Source organism: Odontesthes bonariensis, chromosome 17 (genome assembly GCF_027942865.1).
Source record: "Odontesthes bonariensis isolate fOdoBon6 chromosome 17, fOdoBon6.hap1, whole genome shotgun sequence".
NCBI classification, from domain to species: Eukaryota; Metazoa; Chordata; class Actinopteri; order Atheriniformes; family Atherinopsidae; genus Odontesthes; species Odontesthes bonariensis.
In genome coordinates, this window is record NC_134522.1 from 27,757,415 (window position 1) to 27,779,525 (window position 22,111).

General features: G+C 38.5%; 1 protein-coding gene across 2 annotated transcripts in view; it reads left to right on the forward strand.

Annotated features, from left to right (window-relative positions):
• Positions 1-22,111, forward strand: part of LOC142402502 (protein jagged-2-like) — a 60,322-nt gene that overhangs the window by 16,139 nt on the left and 22,072 nt on the right. For both annotated transcript variants that reach the window (XM_075488033.1, XM_075488034.1), the window contains exons 3-7: positions 3,316-3,373; positions 13,902-14,156; positions 14,711-14,771; positions 21,122-21,252; positions 21,887-22,006. In XM_075488033.1, coding sequence (XP_075344148.1) covers positions 3,316-3,373; positions 13,902-14,156; positions 14,711-14,771; positions 21,122-21,252; positions 21,887-22,006 — 625 coding nt within the window. The remainder of the gene's footprint in view (positions 1-3,315; positions 3,374-13,901; positions 14,157-14,710; positions 14,772-21,121; positions 21,253-21,886; positions 22,007-22,111) is intronic.

Here is a 22,111-nt window from a genome sequence, read left to right on the forward strand (position 1 = left end):
TCTGTACCCTTATTGAGTCATCTGTCTATTTTGAGTGTTGTTTGAATTGTCTTTCTCTGGTAGTTCTGTGATATGAAATTGAAACCTCTTGGCTTGCAAAATCTATCTGGGAAATTTACTGGATGTGTTTGGAATGTGTATCTGGGAGTGGTGCAACTCTGTTTAAATTCTGGAAACTGCTGGACATGCATCAGTCAGGCGGAGAAGTGATGAGAAATTAGGGATGCAAGAAATGAAGCTCTCTGACCAGCAGGGTATATTTAAGTCTTTCAGTGTTTCAGCATCATACATTTAGCTTCAACGGGGTTAATCAGGTCGGCAGGGGTTAGAGGTAAAACAGCAATTGCAAAACAGCAATAAACATGAAGTAAAATATATATAAATAAAGTATGAGGTAAAAAAAGAAAGAAAAAATATTTAAAAAATATATAAACAAGTTAAAAGATATATAAAAACAGCAGTGGCAAATCTGTGTATATATATATATATATATATATATATATATATATATATATATATATATATATATATATAGATATGGCAGTATAAACAGATTAACAGTATAAACAGAATTTACAGTATGGATCATTGCATGTTTGAAAATATAAATCATTCCTTTATAATAATTTCATGATCTCTTTGATCTTGGTTACAAATAATAAGACAATAATTGCAGTAAAAACATTTTATCTCTAACTGTACTTTCCAGTAAAATTTTTCTAAGCTTTTTTGGATAACTTGACTGTTGAGAAACCTGAAACACTGCTACAGAAATAGGATTTTAAAAAATCATTTATCACTCAGTCTAAACTATCACATTTACTGAATAGATGAACGTGCTTGGACCAGAGCTGTTTTTATAACGGCATATTCAACCAAATCACAATTCACCAAGACCAAAGACCAAAAATTTACAGTATAAGTAGAATATAAGTATAAGTAGAATATAAGTGGCTTTTGGTAATGATGGACCAATTCTTCAGTTGAAAGATGTCAGGATAATTATGTGTTAAATTCTAAAGAAAAGGACACATTCCAAATTTTGGATCAGACAAAAGTGTGGAAACTCAAAAGTGTATTACAATTTCTAGGTTATATAATTACATATTATGAAAGGACAAGATGGACGCAGCAGCTTTGAGCTCCCCACTGTTTCGTTTATGTAACAATGATGATAAAAGGACTTGACTTGATGTGATAGATTAGTCAGAACCCTAATCGAGTAAAAACTTTGAGTTTTGGATTTGTGTCTTGCAGAGGAGTTTAGTTAATCATTTTTCTGTGGACGAACCTGCTTGTTGTGAACACAGTTTGTATTTCGTCCTTCCTGCATATTACCTGAACTGCTAAATGTTATAGGACAACAAAATTACCTTTAATTAACTTCATGGGCTCTCTTGTCCTCTGTTTCATGTTTCTGTCAACCCTCTTCTGTCTGTAATCTCTCCCAGCTTCACTTTGTAAACTCCCCTGTAACGCTCCCTGCAGCTTTCAGTCACTCTGAGTCAGACTTGGGTCATGGGAACTCACAGCTGCTTGTCCGACCACATGCAGTTGACAGACAGTGAGGTCCATCTCGATTTGTTTGCTGATGCCCATGAAAAAAAAAGAAAAAAGAACTCTGCACCTGAAACAATCTGGAGTTTGAGTTTGTTGTTGAGGGATGGTGGAGTCCGTCTCCTCTGGAAAGTAGGGCATAGTGTGCAGACATGCTGGGCTTTTACACAGAATATAAATAAACGCTGTGTCTTTGCACTAAATAGTGTATTAAAAATGAATATAACTGTGGTTTTTTTTTAAACTGAACTGTGTAGTCATCATTTCCATTTAAAGAATTATTCTAAACATTGAAACTGTGTTACTCCAGGGAAATTTGTGATCATTTCATGATGCATAATGTTTATATTTCAGTTTTTATACCATCAGCAATGCTCTTTGTCTTCTTCTGCCGGTCCAAGTTCATTACAGAGTAAAAAAGTGTTGAATATTGAAAGAAGACAAGGTCATAGGTGACATTCATAGTTTTGAGATTTTATTCGTTCACACTCATCCGGTTCCCCTGCAGTGCTTGCACATGTGCATCTCACATCAGGCAGCAACTTACATCATGAAGTGACACACCGTAATCATGTATTTCTCTGCTGGCTGGTGACATCAAAGTAAGAAGATGAAAGGAATTAAAAAAAAACTGTTAGATAGGACTCTCCCCCACATGTGAGCAAATGACCAATGTGAAATGTGTGCAAGTAGTCACAAGTGGCAGGTAAACGCAGTGAGAGCATCAGGACACGTTGAATTGAATCTCATTGTGAGCTCCGTATTTAGTAATGGAAACGAGGCAGATAGCTTAGCATATTAAATTTATGGCCATGTTTTGTTTCTTGTACCATAATACTATGATTCTGACTATTTGTAGTAAGTGGAACATGAACAGCTCATCTCATGTAACTTGAAGAATAAGATGTGCAATTATTTTTTCAAGAGATGCTTTCCTTAGAACTTACAACCACTTTAATGTGACAAAAGGACTACTTCATTAAAAAATTATTATTTCATTTAGTTGTTCAGTTTATCAAACAAATACTTTAAGATAATATCTGTAATTTCTGATGTGTACTTAAGTCTAAAAATCATCCATCACAATCAAACTAAATAAATACATTTTTACAATTGAGATCAACAAATTACGACACAAAGTTCCTCTTACTGAGTCATCAAACCCCTGCTCAGTCCCATGGAGCTGAGGCAATGATGAAAACATTCATGATCTGATGGAAAGAATAAATCATTGCCTGAACCAGATTTGACAAAAGGGAAACTGGATTAGTTTTTGGCCCTGACGCCAGGATTTGATGATAAAATGACGCATGAGATGAGATGCGTTTCGATTGGCACCGTATAAAGACAACCTAACCGGTTGAATTCAAATTGACCTATTGGGTGAAATATCACAAAAGTAAGTTGCTAGATTCCAGGTGAATGTTTTGCTCCTTGACAGAACAGTGGCTGCACTTGTTAACCTGCCCCAGGCACATGGAAACTAATCAGTTGCAGCAGTGTGGGAACAAGTCTTGTTTTCCCACCGTTATTCACCGTCACAGTATGCGTGTGTGCATGTGTGTATGAAAGTAACCTGTGTGTGCCTGTTTATGAGTGACAGTGGCTCATATCTGAGTTTTTGTGCGAACGCCACATCATGTCCATGTCTACATCTTGAAGTGGGCATTGGTGAGTTCCAGCAGGACTGTGTGTGCGCCATGTTTCTGTATTAGTGTGCACTGTGATAACCTCTGCCCTCTCCTCTCTCTGTTTCAGCGAGCGTACACCCTGATAGTGGAGGCATGGGATAAGGACAACGGCACACACAGCAATGGTAAGGTGCACCACTCAGCTCTCTGTTTAACACTGTGTCCAAAATAAATTATAAAAGATATGATTGTCCAAATTAGTGTCCATATATGGTACTGTTCAAAAGTCTTGAGCCACCCCTCAATTGTTTATATTTAGCGTCCAAGCAGTCTGACTTTATTGTTATATTTCAAAGTGGTCTTGAGTAATAGCTCCCCAGGCTTTCTGAAGGTCTTTCAAAGTTTTTCTTTGGACAGTAGCTGGTTTTGAACTTATTATGAGTGCATTTGTTGCACCATACCATTTTCAGAGGGATAGGTTTTTTTTGTTTTTTTTGTTCGTTAAACCACAAAACACTCACCTATTAATCATTTAAGCGTAAAAAAAGCCCTTACTGTAACTCAAGGGATGAATCAGTGTTGTGTCGAGACATGACATGCAAATTAGCAAAGAACCTGGATCGTATCTTTAGGCACTGTGTTGCTTGCAGCCAGTCACAAAAGGACAAAATAAAGGGATCATAATACTAGTAAAATGATCAGAAGACTTCTACTGCTATCCATATCTGCTCATACTGATTTTATGTGTGAAAACATAGAAAGTTGCACACCAGCAATGTGTTCAAGTGACTCGCTGATAATTAAACAAAGCCCTGGGGGATTTTAATGCAACAAATATGGGTAAATCCTACCAACCAACTTAAAACATTTTACAAACTGGTTTGAGATGTTTTTCTTAGTTACAATACTCAGCTTGGTATTAAATCTAATTACATGAATCAAAATCATCAGCTTTTGTTATTTGCTGGGCAACTTTCATCTTCCTTCCTCAGGGGACATCATGACTCTGTGGTAGTCAGTGTATAAGACATACCAGGTGCACGTTGGAGCATAGGTAGTCCCCTGAATGTGTTTTGCATGAAACCTATTTGACAATCCTGAATATATTAATCTCTCTCTATGAGAAAATGCATGCATGAGAAGTCGTCAGCGTAAACCATGTGAACTGGAACCGAGCTCAGTTCCAGCATGCCTGTGGCCAGCTCCCAGATTTCTTTGGCGTACAGCTATATCCTGTTTACACATACTCTTCTGATCTCAGTTCAGTTGGACTGTTTTCCAGCATCTTTGGGAGGAAGAGGGGTTAATGGAAGGAGGTAATCTATGTGATGAGACAAAACGTAATTAGGGGCAGTGATTTCCAAGTTTACTTGGGTGGGTCGTTTGGTGACTTCTGCTCATGGAATAATCATATCAACAACTAATACTGATGATTCAGACATACTGTATATGGTAGTTGCTGTAATACAAATTTTTATCTTTACTAAATATTTCACTCCATATATTGGATCAGGGATGTCCAAAGTCGGTCCTCGAGGGCCGCTATCCTGCAGGTTTTAGATGTTGCCCTGCTTCAACCCACCTGATTCAGATTAAATGGATCTATTCAACACATTGTTAAGTTCTGCACAAGCCTGTTAATGATGTCTTGATCTGAATCAGGTGTGTTGAAGCAGGGCAACATCTATAACCTGCAGGTTAGTGGCCCGCGAGGACCGACTTCGGACATCCCTGTATTAGATATACAAGGGACAGAGTTAAAGTTTTGAGTTAGCTCAGCTCCTAATCTGAATTGTTTGACTAAGATGAGAAGAATCAGCGAAGTATGACACTTTAGGTATACTCTGTTTCAACACATCTGTCTCATAATGATATCTAAGAAAATTAACATCCATCCTAAAAAGTGCTATTTTTCTTCCTCTAACACCATCGTCCCTTTTCTCATCCTCTTCAGGGTCACTCAGGCTTTTTTCAGCTCTCCTCTATATTAAGCTCACCTCGTTAAGCCATTAATTACAGACCACAGCCCACTTTCTGCCCCCCTTCTTCCCTCTGATGTCTGTCTCCTAATTAGCATCCCGGCAGCTGTCCAGCTACTGCACGCCACTTCATTAAACACTGTGACAGGCTGGCATTCAGACTGAGTGCCTCAGCCTGGACAGCCACCCTGGTGGGGAGGGGTGTGCTCCAGTCTTTGCATGCTCAACCACCTGTATATCTGACGTTGTGATGGATGGAGGGCTGCTTTATTTATCCTCAATGAGGGGGAAGGCTAAGAGGCAGTGCTGATGTCTCGACCACCATGTCCTGTCATGTAAACTTGGACTAAGTCTCAGTGCGTGATTACAAGTCTAAGTCTCTCAGTAAATCTGTCGGGGGCCGAATGTCCCAGCAAAGAAAGACCTTGCATCTTTGCTGAATTTTAAGTCGCGCGGAACAGAAATATAAATTGACATAAATAACGAGTAGAAACATTGGGGATTAAGTTTTTTTTTTTTACTTGTGGTTGTATCTAGTTACTCTCACACCTTTTTACTGCCTCAGTCTGGGAATTCCTCCATTTTGTGGAATTACTGTCGACTCACGTCATAGAGCAGGCATGAACCTGTAGCATCCATCAGTCAGCGTTTCATATGCAAGTGGAGCAAACATCAGTGTAATGGTGTCATAATTACAGAGACAGTTCTCATCTGCCCAGGTGTGCACAGGGGAAAAAATGAGACTTTCCCACTAAAATTTTATGTAGCCCAAGAAGCCAATCTGAATCCTCTGATCTGCCAATGCAAATCTTCATGTCAGTGTCCTGTATTCATATAGTACATTATTCAGTCCTAAATATATTAAGGTGAGGTATCTGCTGTGAACAATGCCTCAACACCTTTCGCCTGAACAAACAACTTAGTGTTCAAACACTGATTGACTTTAAAAATATCATAATATTAAACATGAGCCTAAAGTTTACATAAGCCTACAGTTTACATGACCCTAAAGTTTACATGACCCTAAAGTTTACATGATCCTAAAGTTTACACATGAGCCTAAAGTTTACACATGACCCTAAAGTTTACATGACCCTAAAGTTTACATGAGCCTAAAGTTTACATGAGCCTAAAGTTTACACATGACCCTAAAGTTTACATGACCCTAAAGTTTACATGAGCCTACAGTTTACATGAGCCTACAGTTTACATGAGCCTACAGTTTACATGAGCCTACAGTTTACTTGATCCTAAAGTTTACATGAGCCTACAGTTTACATGAGCCTAAAGTTTACATGAACCTACAGTTTACATGAGCCTAAAGTTTACATGATCCTAAAGTTTACATGATCCTAAAGTTTACATGATCCTAAAGTTTACATGATCCTAAAGTTTACATGAGCCTACAGTTTACTTGAACCTACAGTTTACATGAGCCTACAGTTTACATGAGCCTAAAGTTTACATGAGCCTTAAGTTTACACATGAGTCTACAGTTTACATGAGCCTACAGTTTACATGAACCTATAGTTTACATGAGCCTACAGTTTACATGAGCCTAAAGTTTACATGAGCCTTAAGTTTACACATGAGTCTACAGTTTACATGAACCTACAATTTACATGAGCCTACAGTTTACATGAACCTACAGTTTACATGAGCCTACAGTTTACATGAACCTACAATTTACATGAGCCTAAAGTTTACATGATCCTAAAGTTTACATGATCCTAAAGTTTACATGATCCTAAAGTTTACATGAGCCTAAAGTTTACATGATCCTAAAGTTTACATGAGCCTACAGTTTACTTGAACCTACAGTTTACATGAGCCTACAGTGTACATGAACCTACAGTTTACATGAACCTACAGTTTACATGAGCCTACAGTTTACACATGAGCCTAAAGTTTACATGATCCTAAAGTTTACATGAGCCTACATTTTACATGAACCTACAGTTTACATGAGCCTACAGTTTACATGAACCTACAATTTACATGAGCCTACAGTTTACATGAACCTACAGTTTACATGAGCCTACAGTTTACATGAGCCTAAAGTTTACATGAGCCTAAAGTTTACATGAGCCTACAATTTACATGAGCCTACAATTTACATGAGCCTACAGTTTACATGAGCCTACAATTTACACAAACCTACAGTTTACATGAGCCTACAATTTACATGAGCCTACAGTTTACATGAGCCTACAATTTACATGAGCCTACAATTTACATGAACCTACAGTTCACATGAGCCTACAATTTACATGAACCTACAGTTTACATGAGCCTACAGTTTACATGAACCTACAGTTTACATGAGCCTACAGTTTACATGAGCCTACATTTTAAATGAGCCTACAGTTTAAATGAGCCTACAGTTTACATGAGCCTACAGTTTACATGAGCCTAAAGTTTACATGAGCCTTATGTTTACACATGAGTCTACAGTTTACATGAACCTACAATTTACATGAGCCTACAGTTTACATGAACCTACAGTTTACATGAGCCTACAGTTTACATGAGCCTACAGTTTACATGAGCCTAAAGTTTACATGAGCCTAAAGTTTACATGAGCCTACAATTTACATGAACCTACAGTTTACATGAACCTACAGTTTACATGAGCCTACAATTTACATGAGCCTACAGTTTACATGAGCCTAAAGTTTACATGATCCTAAAGTTTACATAAGCCTACAGTTTACTTGAACCTACAGTTTACATGAACCTACAGTTTACATGAGCCTAAAGTTTACATGAGCCTTAAGTTTACACATGAGTCTACAGTTTACATGAACCTACAATTTACATGAGCCTACAGTTTACATGAACCTACAGTTTACATGAGCCTACAATTTACATGAGCCTAAAGTTTACATGAGCCTTAAGTTTACATGAGCCTACAGTTTACATGAGCCTACAGTTTACATGAGCCTAAAGTTTACATGAGCCTTAAGTTTACACATGAACCTACAGTTTACATGAACCTACAATTTACATGAGCCTACAGTTTACATGAACCTACAGTTTACATGAGCCTACAATTTACATGAGCCTACAGTTTACATGAGCCTAAAGTTTACATGATCCTAAAGTTTACATGAGCCTACAGTTTACTTGAACCTACAGTTTACATGAACCTACAGTTTACATGAGCCTAAAGTTTATATGAGCCTTAAGTTTACACATGAGTCTACAGTTTACATGAACCTACAATTTACATGAGCCTACAGTTTACATGAACCTACAGTTTACATGAGCCTACAATTTACATGAGCCTAAAGTTTACATGAGCCTTAAGTTTACATGAGCCTACAGTTTACATGAGCCTACAGTTTACATGAGCCTACAGTTTACATGAGCCTAAAGTTTACATGAGCCTTAAGTTTACACATGAACCTACAGTTTACATGAACCTACAATTTACATGAGCCTACAGTTTACATGAACCTACAGTTTACATGAGCCTACAGTTTACATGAGCCTACAGTTCACATGACCCTAAAGTTTACATGAGCCTACAGTTTACATGAGCCTACAGTTTACATGAACCTACAATTTACATGAGCCTACATTTTACATGACCCTAAAGTTTACATCAGCCTACAGTTTACATCAGCCTACAGTTTACATGAGCCTACAGTTTACATGAGCCTACAGTTTACATGAGCCTACAATTTACATGAACCTACAGTTTACATGAGCCTACAATTTACATGAGCCTACATTTTACATGAGCCTACAGTTTACATGAGCCTACAATTTACATGAACCTACAGTTCACATGAGTCTACAATTTACATGAACCTACAGTTTACATGAGCCTACAGTTTACATGAGCCTACAGTTTACATGAGCCTACAGTTTACAAGAGCCTAAAGTTTACATGAGTACAATAAAAAAGTCAGTTGTTTCAAAGTGAAACATACTGTTAAGATAGAGGGTAGCTCAAGGTGCAGATTCAAACAGCCAGTGAATTATCTGGACTAAGTTTACAGGCCTCAGTGCTGCAGGAGCCACGTGTGAACAGGTCCAGGCAGCAGGTTGAAGAGGCCTCCAGAGAGGGAGAAGGGGAGAAAAGTCCCACAAAGGTTGTTTATGCTTCAGGAAGCCCTCGCCTGTTTAAAAACAAAACAGAAATGGCAGGCGAGAAAAGAGGACGGAGATGTTGTTGACCATGTGTGCTGCCGGGTTGTTGGCTGCTGTGAGGTACAAAGTGAGATATACAGGTACTGCGTGCATTTCTCAACAGATCTTTGGAGTTACGTGTAAAAATACAGCGAAACAATATTTTTCTATTTGTTTTAAAACAAAGAGTGAATGTACGTAAAAGCTAATTAAACACCTAATTTTCAGCCACACTGTTGCTGTGGGAGACATTCTTTACTTTACCATTAACACAAACATGCAAATAGTTTCCAAGAAACTCACTCTTGGCTGTTATTTTTTTCAAAGGTCCATCGTGTGTTGTTGAATAATCTTAAATCTGGGCTTTAATTCTGCTCAGATTTTAAAGATGGAAGTGTGTTTTTCTTTTCTTTGTGTTGTCTCGTAGATATTTGTAGGATTCCTGTCTCTTTCTGCTTTATTTTAGCCCTTTTTAAAAAATATTATCATAAATAGTTGTAAAATGACTGGCTGATTGCATTTGTCCTCAGAGAACATAGCTGCAAAAAAGGCTGTAAAAGTTTTTGCGATGAACCGCTTGGAGGAAGATGCTCCGCAAAACAGGATCACCCCGACAACCAAGTTCTCACAGCTGAATCATTGCAGTGTATGAGCGATGTCATGTTGTACTTTTTCTCATTCCAGGTGTTCGCTTTGAATCATTTTGCCCATCAGTACCACCTGGTTCATGAATGATGTCACTATGTGCAAGATTACGCAAGATGCTATCAGTGTTATGCAGCGTCTGTCTGTCTTTTTGATAAGTGAAAATGACTTTCACCTCCTAGTAAACGCTCAGTAAACTTCAAATAAATAGCCTGCAGGGATAAAGAACACTTGCTGTTTTAACTGCTCACAGATCACATATACTCTCAGCTTGTAAGCTCTGATCACATCGATCACAAGTAACTATTCTTTACAAAGGGCAGAAGAGAAAATAGAAGCTTGGGGAAGCCCATTTACTCACAATATAATATGTTTGATACCTGTTGATTACTCATCCATCATTTTGATAAATGAAACGCTAGTTATCAACACAACTTTGTGTCTGAATTTGGTAACCTGAAAGTTATTTAGTCTTTCAAAAATATCCAGTTGTAGTTGTAGCCCTGTAGTCTTTTTTTGTGGTCTTCATCAAAAAATTCTGTGATCCTATTTATGAAAAACATCTGATGTAAGGTAAAGGAAAAAGCCTTGACATCTGGTCAAAGATCAGCACTGTGACAAGCAATAAGCTGTAAAAAGGTCAAGGGTGAAAGAGCCAGCCCCCCCGACAAAGCAGTTGCCTCGTCGCTTGTTGCACCATGCCTGAAAATGGAAACTCTTGGATAATTTAGACACTTTTTGTTTTTAAAGAGGAAGCCTTCTCTTTCAAAGCATGGACAATCATTTTGTTTTTTACACGATCAGCTGCTCAGATCCGAAGCCCCTCGTTGTTTATATAAGCTGGTTTTAAGTGGCCCCCTCTCTCCTGCTCTCCCTAGTAACAACGGCCTCTCTTAGCATGTCTCCTCCACTACAGAGGGAGCTCATGATTGGTCTATATTTTTATATCTAATTGCTGGAGATGAACAGCAGTGAGAGAGTGCCTTGGTGTTTCAGGTGGTGGGTGTGGGACTGAAATCTGTGGCAGTGTGTTAACTCGCAGTGAGACTCAGTAATTCAGGACAGTGTGAAAATGGATTCTCAGAGTCTTAGCCTTAGACTTTAGCAGTACTACTGATTACATGAAAATTTTGAAAGAAATGAATGCAAAATTTTACATATACTGCGAATACCCTTTATTTTTTTCATCATTATTTTTATGCTGCTTCCCTGAAGAATTAAAGGTATCACTAAGCATTAATCGCCTCAAAACTAATTAGGGTTTTATTTTCTCTTGTAAGTATGTAAGTAGGAATTAAACAGGAGGATTTGCTGTTTTCGGTTACAAGTGAGGCAATAAGGCATAAGAAGATATTGTTTTTCACTCTATATGCATATTTATTATAAATTTAATTGTTTATTAAAAAGCTGTAAATGTTAAAGCTTGTCTGCTTAATGCTCCACACATGCAGTCAAACTCAGAAAATGTTCCAACTAATCTAATCAATAACTGTTAAGGATTTTGGGATATTGCAGAGTTAATTTCAAAACAATGTATCTGTATTGTAAGTAGTGAGATTATTAAATTTTTGAAATGGTGAAATTTAAACCGAAATCACAGTCATGGGTGTAGCTATTTTTCATTTATTTTAAATTTTTTTGCTTTGTTTTGTTTTTTCTTTTGACTTATCTCTACATTTTCTCAACTATGTCAGTGTAGCAACACAATCCACTGTCCATTCAAAGATGGTCCAGGTTGCAACACGGTGCAACAAACCTTCGATAAATATCACTGTGCAAGTGACACTGATGCTTTTGGTTTTGCTTTCATTCTGTTGGGACTTGACATACACTCTTTCAAAAGCAAAATGTTTTCATAAATGCAATGTTTTGAACATACTTTTCACGCAAGTCATAGAAAAGATGGATGAATGCAGATTCATCTGGTACATTCAGTGCGGCGGAGGCCAGTCTACATTATTGGGCGGGAAAAAAAGTGCTTATCCCAGGGTTGTATGAATTTGCTTAGTGATAAACATACAGAGACTGGTGGAGGGAAACAGAACAAAAACAAAAAAAAGTTGAAAAAAACAACAATGGGCAGTAGTAATTGGTTGTTAAGGCACGTAGATGGTGACTTGGAATTTTCCACATAATTTGAAGGATTAAGTATTTATGGGTTAAGTTACACAAACCTTTTAAATCTTTTAGGATTATTTGAAAGCTGCCTTGTCACAAAGCCTTTTTCATAAGTTGGGCGTTTTAGAGTTACACAGATTTCACAGGACAATGATATATGTGATCATGATGGAATAGACATCCCAAGGGAAAATGTGTATTATCTACAATGAGACCTCCTTGTTTAATTTCAGCAGGCACTGGTAGGGCTGATGCAGTAGTCTCCTCTGTGGGTTTAACCTGCACCATGTTGGTGCTTGACCCAGCTAGACAACAGTGAGGATGAGTCCAAGCTTAGTCTCGTCAACCCCTTCTCTAGCAAAAGCAGTGATGCTGACTAGGTCACGGTGCTTCTGTTCCTTGAGAACAAGCTAAAGGCCCTTTCCTATGTCGCCCTTCCTTGCCTGTTCCTTGTCTCTTATTATTTCCGGCCTGGCTCCGATGGAGTCAAGGCTGGATATCCTGAAAAGAAGGGGGCCGGGGAGGAGGAAGACAGAAAAGCGTTTCACCAAGCAGGAAAACTAAAACGTCATTTCAGTTATCAAGCCCTCGCAGACCTCGCTCGTACTCCCCTGTTTGTGTTTGCTTAATTTTCCTATTCTTTTACCCTTTTTCCTCCACTTTTTTCTTCCTCGACAGTCTTGTGGAACACGGTGATGTTTGACCAGAGGTTTCACCTCCCTCCTGCTGTCTTAACTACTGGCATTCTTCATAGCTTCGTGGATTGTTTAAGCTCACTAAACACCAGCTTTAAGGGGGGTCAAATCCCACAACTGCAAGCAGCCATTTCCTGGAATAACATTGAGAAGTTTAGTCTGTTAAGACCAAATACCTCGTCTTTTTAGGACTGCTGTTTTATTTTATTCACTCGACCAAGAGGATATGGTTGATGTGGGCTGTTAGTTTGTCTGTTAGAAGGATTACTAAAAAAGTACTTGGCAAAGCTGGGGTATGGATCATCTTAAAAGTGATTAACTTCTGATATTGATAGAGATCTAGATCCATCATCTTTTAAATTTAGATTTAATGGAGGCATTCTGTCACAGGCTATGCTTGTTTTTTTTCTATGGAGCTAAAAATGTGGTCAATTTAAACTCAAAACGGGGGGTTGTCCAGTTATACCTGAGCAATCCCAATTACAACTTCTACAAAATCTTTTTTTCTTAATTTTCTCCACTGATCAAGACATTTGCTTGCACTAATAGCTAGAGTTAAAGTGGACTTTCACATTGGAAAAGTTTGTTTGAAGGTTTACAGTTTGGACATTATTAGCACAGGAAATCTTTTCTCAGCTTCAAACAATACAATATACTTGTTCAATAATCTATACTCACCCTACTACTGTGGAAGTAGTGTGCATTTGACATCAGTGATCACGCCTAACATTTTAGTACAGAAGCCAGAAAATAACATTTGGGTTAAGGGGATTCTCGGCTTGTTTTTATGATAGATAATAGTAGTCTGTGATAGTTATCACCCTATTCAAAAAAGTTATTCTTTGTGTTCCACAGGGTTCTGTGTCAGGGCTACTAAATTTCCCCTTCTGACTCTTTCATTTAGGTTTACATACTTCCATTGTTATGCAGATGACACCCAGCCATATTTATCTAGCCAAGTAAAGCAATAAAAATACCAGTAAAACTTGATTAGACAAAATGCCTAATTTGAAAATGTTCCCATTGACAGTAAGATTTATTTATTCATTTTTAAATCCACCTATTAATTCTATTAGCATAATCTTTTATCACATTTCTTCATAAATGCTCCTGGCATTTGTCTTTTTCTTTCTTTCTAGATGACGAGCTACTAATTGAGCGCAGCATCTACAAAGGGATGATGAACCCTGGAGAGGAGAAGCAGACGGTGGAGTATAAAAGTCTGATTGCCAGCATCGAGTATACCATCCGTGTGCGCTGTGATGAACACTACTACGGCAGCAAATGCAACAAAGTGTGCCGTCCCCGTGACGACTACTTTGGCCATTATGTGTGCGACCAGTCTGGAAACAGAGAGTGTATGGAAGGTTGGACAGGTCCGGACTGCAAAACAGGTGAGGAAAGAAAGGAGTCACACCATAAATATACAGCATTTCCCAGGCCATCATGGAATAACACACCTCTTGTCCACTAACTCAGGAAAAAAAACATATTAACAACTATTTCATTTGTTTTAGTAACGCCGACAACAAGATAAAAAAAAATAAATTGAAAATAAAAAACTCAACTGATAGGAAAATTTCTCTCCGAAAAGTACACATAAATGCTCTCGGTGATGTGGTGGACACAGTGTCTTAAATTTTTTACTTCCTTACTGCCCACTTAGGAAGAAGTTTGGAAGTTCATGTGAAGTGTCACTTTGCAAGAATTTCAAGAATGTTTGGAAACTCCTGTCACTGTTGAATGCACCCTCAACTCTGACAGTTACTTTGCCAACCATTGTTACTACATCAAAGCTTCTGTGCCTTTTCACAAGCATGAAAAGACAGGAAATTAGGTTTCAGTGAACTAAAACAGTCATTTTCAGATGTTTAAATATTAAACATGCTTCTGAAATGATGATTTGGACATGAACATGTCGCTTTTTCTATCTTCCCCACCACAAAAGCTATCTGCAAACAAGGATGCAGTCCCTCGCATGGAACATGCAACATACCTGGGGAATGCAAGTAAGTCAACTCTAATTCTGGTTTTGTTTTTGTTTCCATGTACCAGTTTGTTCACCTCACAGCATTGCTGTCCTGTGATGTAAAATATGATCTTGTTTTGATGGGAAGCTGATAACAATTGTTTTATTACTGAGTTGAGTGGGGGGGGGCTGCTGCCTAATGTGTTGGCCTACACACTATCCACCCCTCAACCCAGTCTTGTGAAGTGCCCCCCATCCCTGCACCTCCATCCCTCAGCTCCAGTCTAATGCAGGGTCTATTGTTCTGCTTCCTGTTCTAAAGCTAGCTTGCTCCTGCCCGTACACAAACACACACACACACACACACACACACACACACACAGGCAGGCCTGTTGTTTCTGCTGCATGTTTCCTCCCTCGCCCTCCTCCTTCCAATGTCTGCAGCCCACATCACCTCTTCCTATCCTGGACCTTGTTATGGCTGGCACTCTCCTGTTAGGAAGTGTGGATTCCACCCAACAAGGGATGTAGAAACAGGGGCACGGTGGGCTAATCCATCGTAACTGATCCCATTGAATTTTCATGAATTGATAAAGATATTGTCTGAAGGTGGTATGAAGGTAAATAATATTGTGTACAACACGGCAATAAAGTTTATCCATATTGCTTATTTAAAAAATAAAGTAGTACAAAACACTTGAAGACTACACATCTGTATACTTCACTTAGGCTGACTCTCAGTGATACAGGAAACTCATTCATTGAACCAGAGCCAGAAATCAGTTTATTCTGGTGAATGACAGCCAGAAGTCACGTTGCACTTTGCTGTGCCTTATGTATTTTTTCAATGCGGTATATCTTCTCTTGTGTCACAAGCGCCATGCTCATGGGACTGTAAGTCGCTTATGACACTAAGTGTCAGACATGATACTATATAGTTATAAAAATGATATATTATATGTATTGTATTTAAAGATTTACAAGGGGAGCTCTTGGTCTTATGCACTCCTGTGCATTGGAAGTAAAATATGTCACAGCTATTTCAGTCCCTCCAAAAAGAAACTGAGAGGAACTTGGTCTTTTGCACAACTACAGCTTTGGAAACTAAATTTCATTAAAATGACTCAGAAATATTCTACTTAGTTGAACTCTCTAAATGCTAAGAAAATGTTTTTGTTTTTGAAGGATACACTGGGTCACCCATTACAATAGGGAGTGTGGTAATGCCCTCCCACAGCTCCATGAAAAGCAATGCTCCTTTTTTGTTAGGGTTAGGGTTAGCATAATTGCATAATTATCACAATTATAATCAGACACCCATGTTAATGGGGATCCATGTTGATAAGAATGTGTGGGCTGGAAGACAAACGTTAGCAGCCACCCTCTGCTTTTTCACTTCTAGGCTGATCAATTAAATGTATTTTTATTTTAGCCTTTAGAGTGTTTTCTTTGTCTGCATGAATTACTGTATAATAGAATCAGTTCTGGACATTTAAAAGCATTCCTTCTGTGCAGGTCAAGTGGCTGTAGATCATAGAGAAGGGCAGACAAAGTGCAACATTTAAAACTTGATGGGAGCTGTGGCTTTTGTATGCTAACAAGTTGCCTGTGTCTTTAAGATTTAAGAATGGATATAGGCTGTAAAATTAAGTAGTATAATTACGCAGAGAAGTGTAATATGGACGCATAGGAGGCTTTAAGAGTCTTGTCCATTTAAAAAAAAAAGGGTGATCAGGCATTTGGTTCAGAAGCTATGTGAAGCTTGAGAGGAAGCAAATTAGTTTTGATTAAAGGCGAAACTTTACTCTGCAAGTAGACACAGGGGAGCATGAGCTTTACAAAGTCAATCTACAGTGCACAGTGAAAATGAGTACACCCCTGTTGAAAAGTAACATTTTGAACAATATTTTAATACACACACAAGTTATTCCCAAAACGTGCATAGAGTACGTTTAATACAACATCTGTTCAGCTTACAACAGAAAATAAAGGTCAATAATATAACTTAAATTACATATTTGTCCATTTTTGTGAAATTATGCTGGTGCAAAAGTGAGTACACCCCTATGTTAAACTCCCTGAGAATGGGCCATGTTGGCCCGAAATGTCATGAAATGAAAAGGCATTAAAAGGGAGGTCATCGTTGTGCGTTTCATCCTTGCCTTACATTGAAATTTTACATTTTGAGTCTGCACCAGGCTAAAAGAGACGTGTGTGAGATTTGACTGAAATCCTATGGAGAGTATCATGATCTGCTTCAGTAGTCACAGTACATGTTGACAAGCATGTTTCTTTTGGTGAAATTCAGCTTCCTACTGTTGATGGCATCCATACAGCCCCAAACCATGTCACTCCCACTACTATGCTTGACTTTAAGCATGGGGCACTTTTCTTTGTACAAATCACTTTTTACCACCACACATGCTTGACACCATCAAAAGCAAATTTGTTTATCATTGTCTCATCAGAGACAAACAAACTAAGGATATGGATTGCTGGAACCATGTCCTGTGATCTGATGACACCAAGATGAACAAATTTGCCCATTCTCAGGGAGTTAACATAGGGGTGTACTCACTTTTGCACCAGCATAATTTCACAAAAATGGACAAATATGTCATTTAAGTTATATTATTGACCTTTATTTTCTGTTGTAAGCTGAACAGATGTTGTATTAAACTTACTCTATGCACGTTTTGGGAATAACTTGTGTGTGTATTAAAATATTGTTCAAAATGTTACTTTTCAACAGGGGTGTACTCATTTTCACTGTGCACTGTACACACAATCACTCACACACACACACAGTGCCAGGTGTTGGAAAATGCCCAGGGAACAGAGGGGAGGAAAGTTAAAGTTCCTTAAGGATGCAGGTTTGATTTAACTGAAAGCTCATAAAACAATGACACTAACATTTCTCATTGAAAATGGCCAGAGGATCAGCAGAGAGGAACACCCTAGGATGCGTCTCAACATGTGATTTGGAACTTATTTACTGTCAGGAACACACACATGCACGCATGTGCACTCACACATACATTCACTACTTAGAAAGAATAAGAGAGAATAATAGCTTTTTTTGTTTTTGATTTATTGGGTATAGTCCGAATTAATTCAAACGTATTAAATCACCTGTCCAACAAAACTAGAGCAAACATATAGTACCTGATGAAATCATGAGAGAAAGATGTTGTCCTAATTATCCAGTGTGGGAAAGAATGAGGATTTTTAGGTTGCATTCAGTAGAGATAAAACAAACAGTATCCTTACAGTCAGGATGTGGTAGAACTGATTATGCTGATCAATTCAGGTTCAATAGTTCACAAACTTGAATTCTCCATTAGAAATATCATTTGGAAAGGCTTAAACAGATTCCATCACTTCCACTTCAGTTTGATCCATGGAAAATCTATTGGTGATAGAAAAAACAGTAATGAGTGATAGTAATATAAAAGTTTTCACTTAGAATCTGATGTGAATGATCACATTATTACTATTTTGAGATTTCAGCTTCAAAAGTTTGGTCATAAGTCTTAGGATGGCTAAGCTGTCAATAACAAAGTATGAACCTTATACACTCTCATATACTGGGGGCAAGTCTGTGGCAATTTGGTTCAGTCTGTGGTTTCACATATAAATTGATTTAAAGCTCCAGAAAAAGCCACAAAGGGGAGTTTGCACCATAGAAACAAAGCTGCTTTCTTTTTAGATTAAATAAAAATGTGTGCCAAAGTTAGAAAGCTGTCGAAATGATAACCAAAACTATAAATATAATGTCAAAAAGTTGCGATAAAGCGGATTTATTCTGTGTGAAACAGGCTAAGGGTTAAAGGCAGAGGGAAGCAGAGAGAAGAAGAAACTGAGAGAAACAGGGGAAAAAAAGCATCTCAGGCTAGTAGAGGGAAACTAAAATTGTGTGTTTGGTATCTTGTTTCTTACACACAGCACATTCACAACCTACGCTCCCTCATGTGACACTACTAAACATGTAGCTAGGCAACAGCAGGATAAGTCCGTCTGCTGGCTTTGGGTGCAAGACTTGCCTGTAAATAATTCAGTGGTCTTACATGCACACACAGACTCTCCAACAGCCCCCTCTACCTCTGCCCCTTCCCACCATCCTCTGTCCTCAGGGTGTGGTGTGTCTGAGGGGCAGCACTGAGGCGGGTGTTGTGGGCAGGCGGGATATTTTCGGTTCTGGCTGGCCCCCACAGCCCCCTCAGTTGATGGGACAGCAGCAGCCCGGCGTCGGGGCTTGTGGGTTATGCCACCCTTGGCTTGTGGCTGCCTGAAACCATTTCTACGCTCTCCCACACTGCAGCCAGACAGACTGTCCACACTGCCACCGCTGCTGCACGGCTGACAGTGTGCAGGGTACTGCCGCTGACCGCAGAGCCGGACAACAGCACATACAGCTGTAAACAGTGCAGAGCCCAGTGACACACACACTGCACTGCTGCAATATCAAGCTATGTGGTCATACATGCAGTTAAATGCATTTCAGTTTATAATATGTGCATGAAAAAGAAAGCATAACATGACTGGGATTTGGTACCAGCTCCTTTTTTTATTATGTAAATTATTCATTATCACCACTTAATATTTCACTTGTTAATTCCAGCCTCATAAAGTCAGAACTCTGACCCTAAACATATACACAACAACAGGAAAACCTCAAATTTACAATTTGGTAAAAGGATTCGAGACCCCAATGTTCCTCATACTTGTTGATTGTTTTGTATTGTTTACATGAAACCCCAAATTGTGGTCTCAGTACCAGATGACTATGTTCATCTCAATTTGGTGCATTTCATCAGGCAATGTTTCTTTTTTATTTCTTATATGTTAAAAGTTTTTTTTAAACTCAAACATCCACAACAAACTGTATCTGAATGAAATACAGTTAAAATTGGAACATTTCAGATACACTTTAAAATTAAACCAGATTATGCATCACGCTTTTTATCCTTTTGATGTTTGACAGTTATCAGAACTGTGTGGACTCAGCTACCCAGCGTACTACACTGCACATTACAGCTCACTACAGAGTAGTATATCGCTGCCGTTTGATCCGCATCTATTTTGAAGTGTTTGTGAGAGTCGGAGGTGGGGGAGAGCGGGTGGAGAGGGAGGTGGGTTGTTACCTAAAATAGGTCCGACTGAGAAATGACAGGACAGGTGGGGGCAAGGTTACCGCTGGCCTTGGAATAACAGAGTGCTGCCATGAACCAACAGATTAGCTAACCCCTTCGAAGGCCTCCCCTTTAAGACGACTAACCCTCGTTCCACAAACCAGCCACTCATTCCAAGTTTGACCTCAACTCAGCTCACGACACAGAACGAGGGCTTAGAGAAAACACGCAACTCATGCCAAGGCTGAAAAGATGCAACTGCAAAAAAAAAAAGGAAAAGAAGGTAATTGCTTGTGGCTTTTATCAACTGCTTCAGACCTTATTAAAAGTCTTATGAGTTCACTACACCACAATATTACTGATCATTTTATGATGTATATGCTCAACTCTAAATGTAATATTTTGATTTCATTCTTAATTTTTTGTACCCAAAGAAAAAAATCCAAACCTTATTTAGAAAGAAATGACTTCCGAAGAAAGGTCCTGCTTGCAAAAGTACTTCAAAACCATGTTGAAAACTTTATAGAAAAAGAAAACATGCAACTTTAAAAAGAACACGTAATAAAACAACCGAATGTCTTCAGTCAGAGGCTTCTTCAGTTCTGCTGCAACGGTATACAAGTCGGCACTCCTGCCAACCGCAACAGTCCTGCACAATGATTATTTATGATGATTAATGACTAATACATATTCAGTTAAACTTCAACAATGTCATATCTTGACACACGTTCACACACACACGTTCACACACACACACACACACACACAAATATCAACCCGTATTCAGAAATACCTCCTAGTGATATGTGTCCTAAGATTAGAAGCTGCAGAAAACACGTCATTCACATTCGTGGAGATGTTTAAGTGGCAGATTACTTTTGCAATGTTCTGCTTAATCAGCATTTGTCTGTTTTCTCACCCTTTCTGCTCAGCATTTGGCCTGCATGTCCAAGTTTTGCTTTTTGAAGGGTTGAAATCCTCAATTGTGCTCGTTGATTAGTTCAAGATAGTAACCAATGAAGAAAGACAGTGTGTGAGGGAACAAGCTAAGACAGGCCGAAAAGGCAGAAATGTGTGTGACTGTATTGTGGAACACACGTATCAGTCAAGTCTCTCTTTCACAGACAAAACGGTAGTAAGACTCTTATTAGCCTAAAATTAGCTCCAAATGTTAGTTATTTTCAAGAGCCCCTTCAAAGCTCATGTAAGTTTGTATTAAAAAAAAAAAAAGGAATTAAAAAATAATCTTTGTGTGCAGGTGCAATTACGGCTGGCAGGGCCAGTTGTGTGACGAGTGCTTGCCATACCCCGGCTGTGTCCACGGTACCTGCAGTGAGCCCTGGAAGTGCAACTGTGAGAAGAACTGGGGAGGCCTGCTCTGTGATAAAGGTCAGACTCCGAGTGTGTTTTTTACTGACAAAATAAAACACGTCAGACATTAATCTCCTGCTCATTTTGAAGTTCATTATCAGTAGAAAATTCATTCAGATTCTTGATGTCAAGATGATTTTGGCAGATATTTTTTGCTGTATATTTATAGAATTTTATCAGTGTTTTTCAAAGCTTAGATGCTTGTTTTTTACAGTCATTAGTTTGTATTTTTTTCATTTGGTTTTAATATCAATAAACAAGAACATACTTCAGCAGGATTTATGTAGATGCAGATTTTAAACAAAAACTATAGCAAAAAGAGTTTCAGTGGCTGAAAAAAACAGTTTCAGTTGTCCCCTGGAAAAATTGGCTAAAACGTGCAAAATCATTCAAAATGGTCCTAAAAAGTTTGATTTGCATTGTGCCCAATAAGTTGCATTTGAAGTTACCGTGTGATGGGTAAATCTGCAGTAATGTAATTTTAAGACAACATTTTCTTTCTTTCATGCTCTCGTATTGTTCTTGTTTCACACAATGAAATCCTTCTGGACGACGACGGCTCGTTGTGTTTGGTTGTTGTATTTTTGAGGTTTAACAACACAAAGCTGCAAAAATGATCAGGCAGCTTACATTATTGTTCTGTACTGCACAGATCTGAACTACTGTGGGACCAATCGGCCCTGTAAGAACGGAGGAACATGTATGAACACAGAGCCAGATGAGTACAACTGTGCTTGTCCGGACGGCTATTCTGGCAAGAACTGCGAGATTGGTAAGTCTGTAAATCAACCACACCAAAAGCGTGTTTGTGTCAGCACAATTACTGCAGAATTCATGAGAAATAGAATGAATCGTTGAAAGATTTACGGCTTTCTTT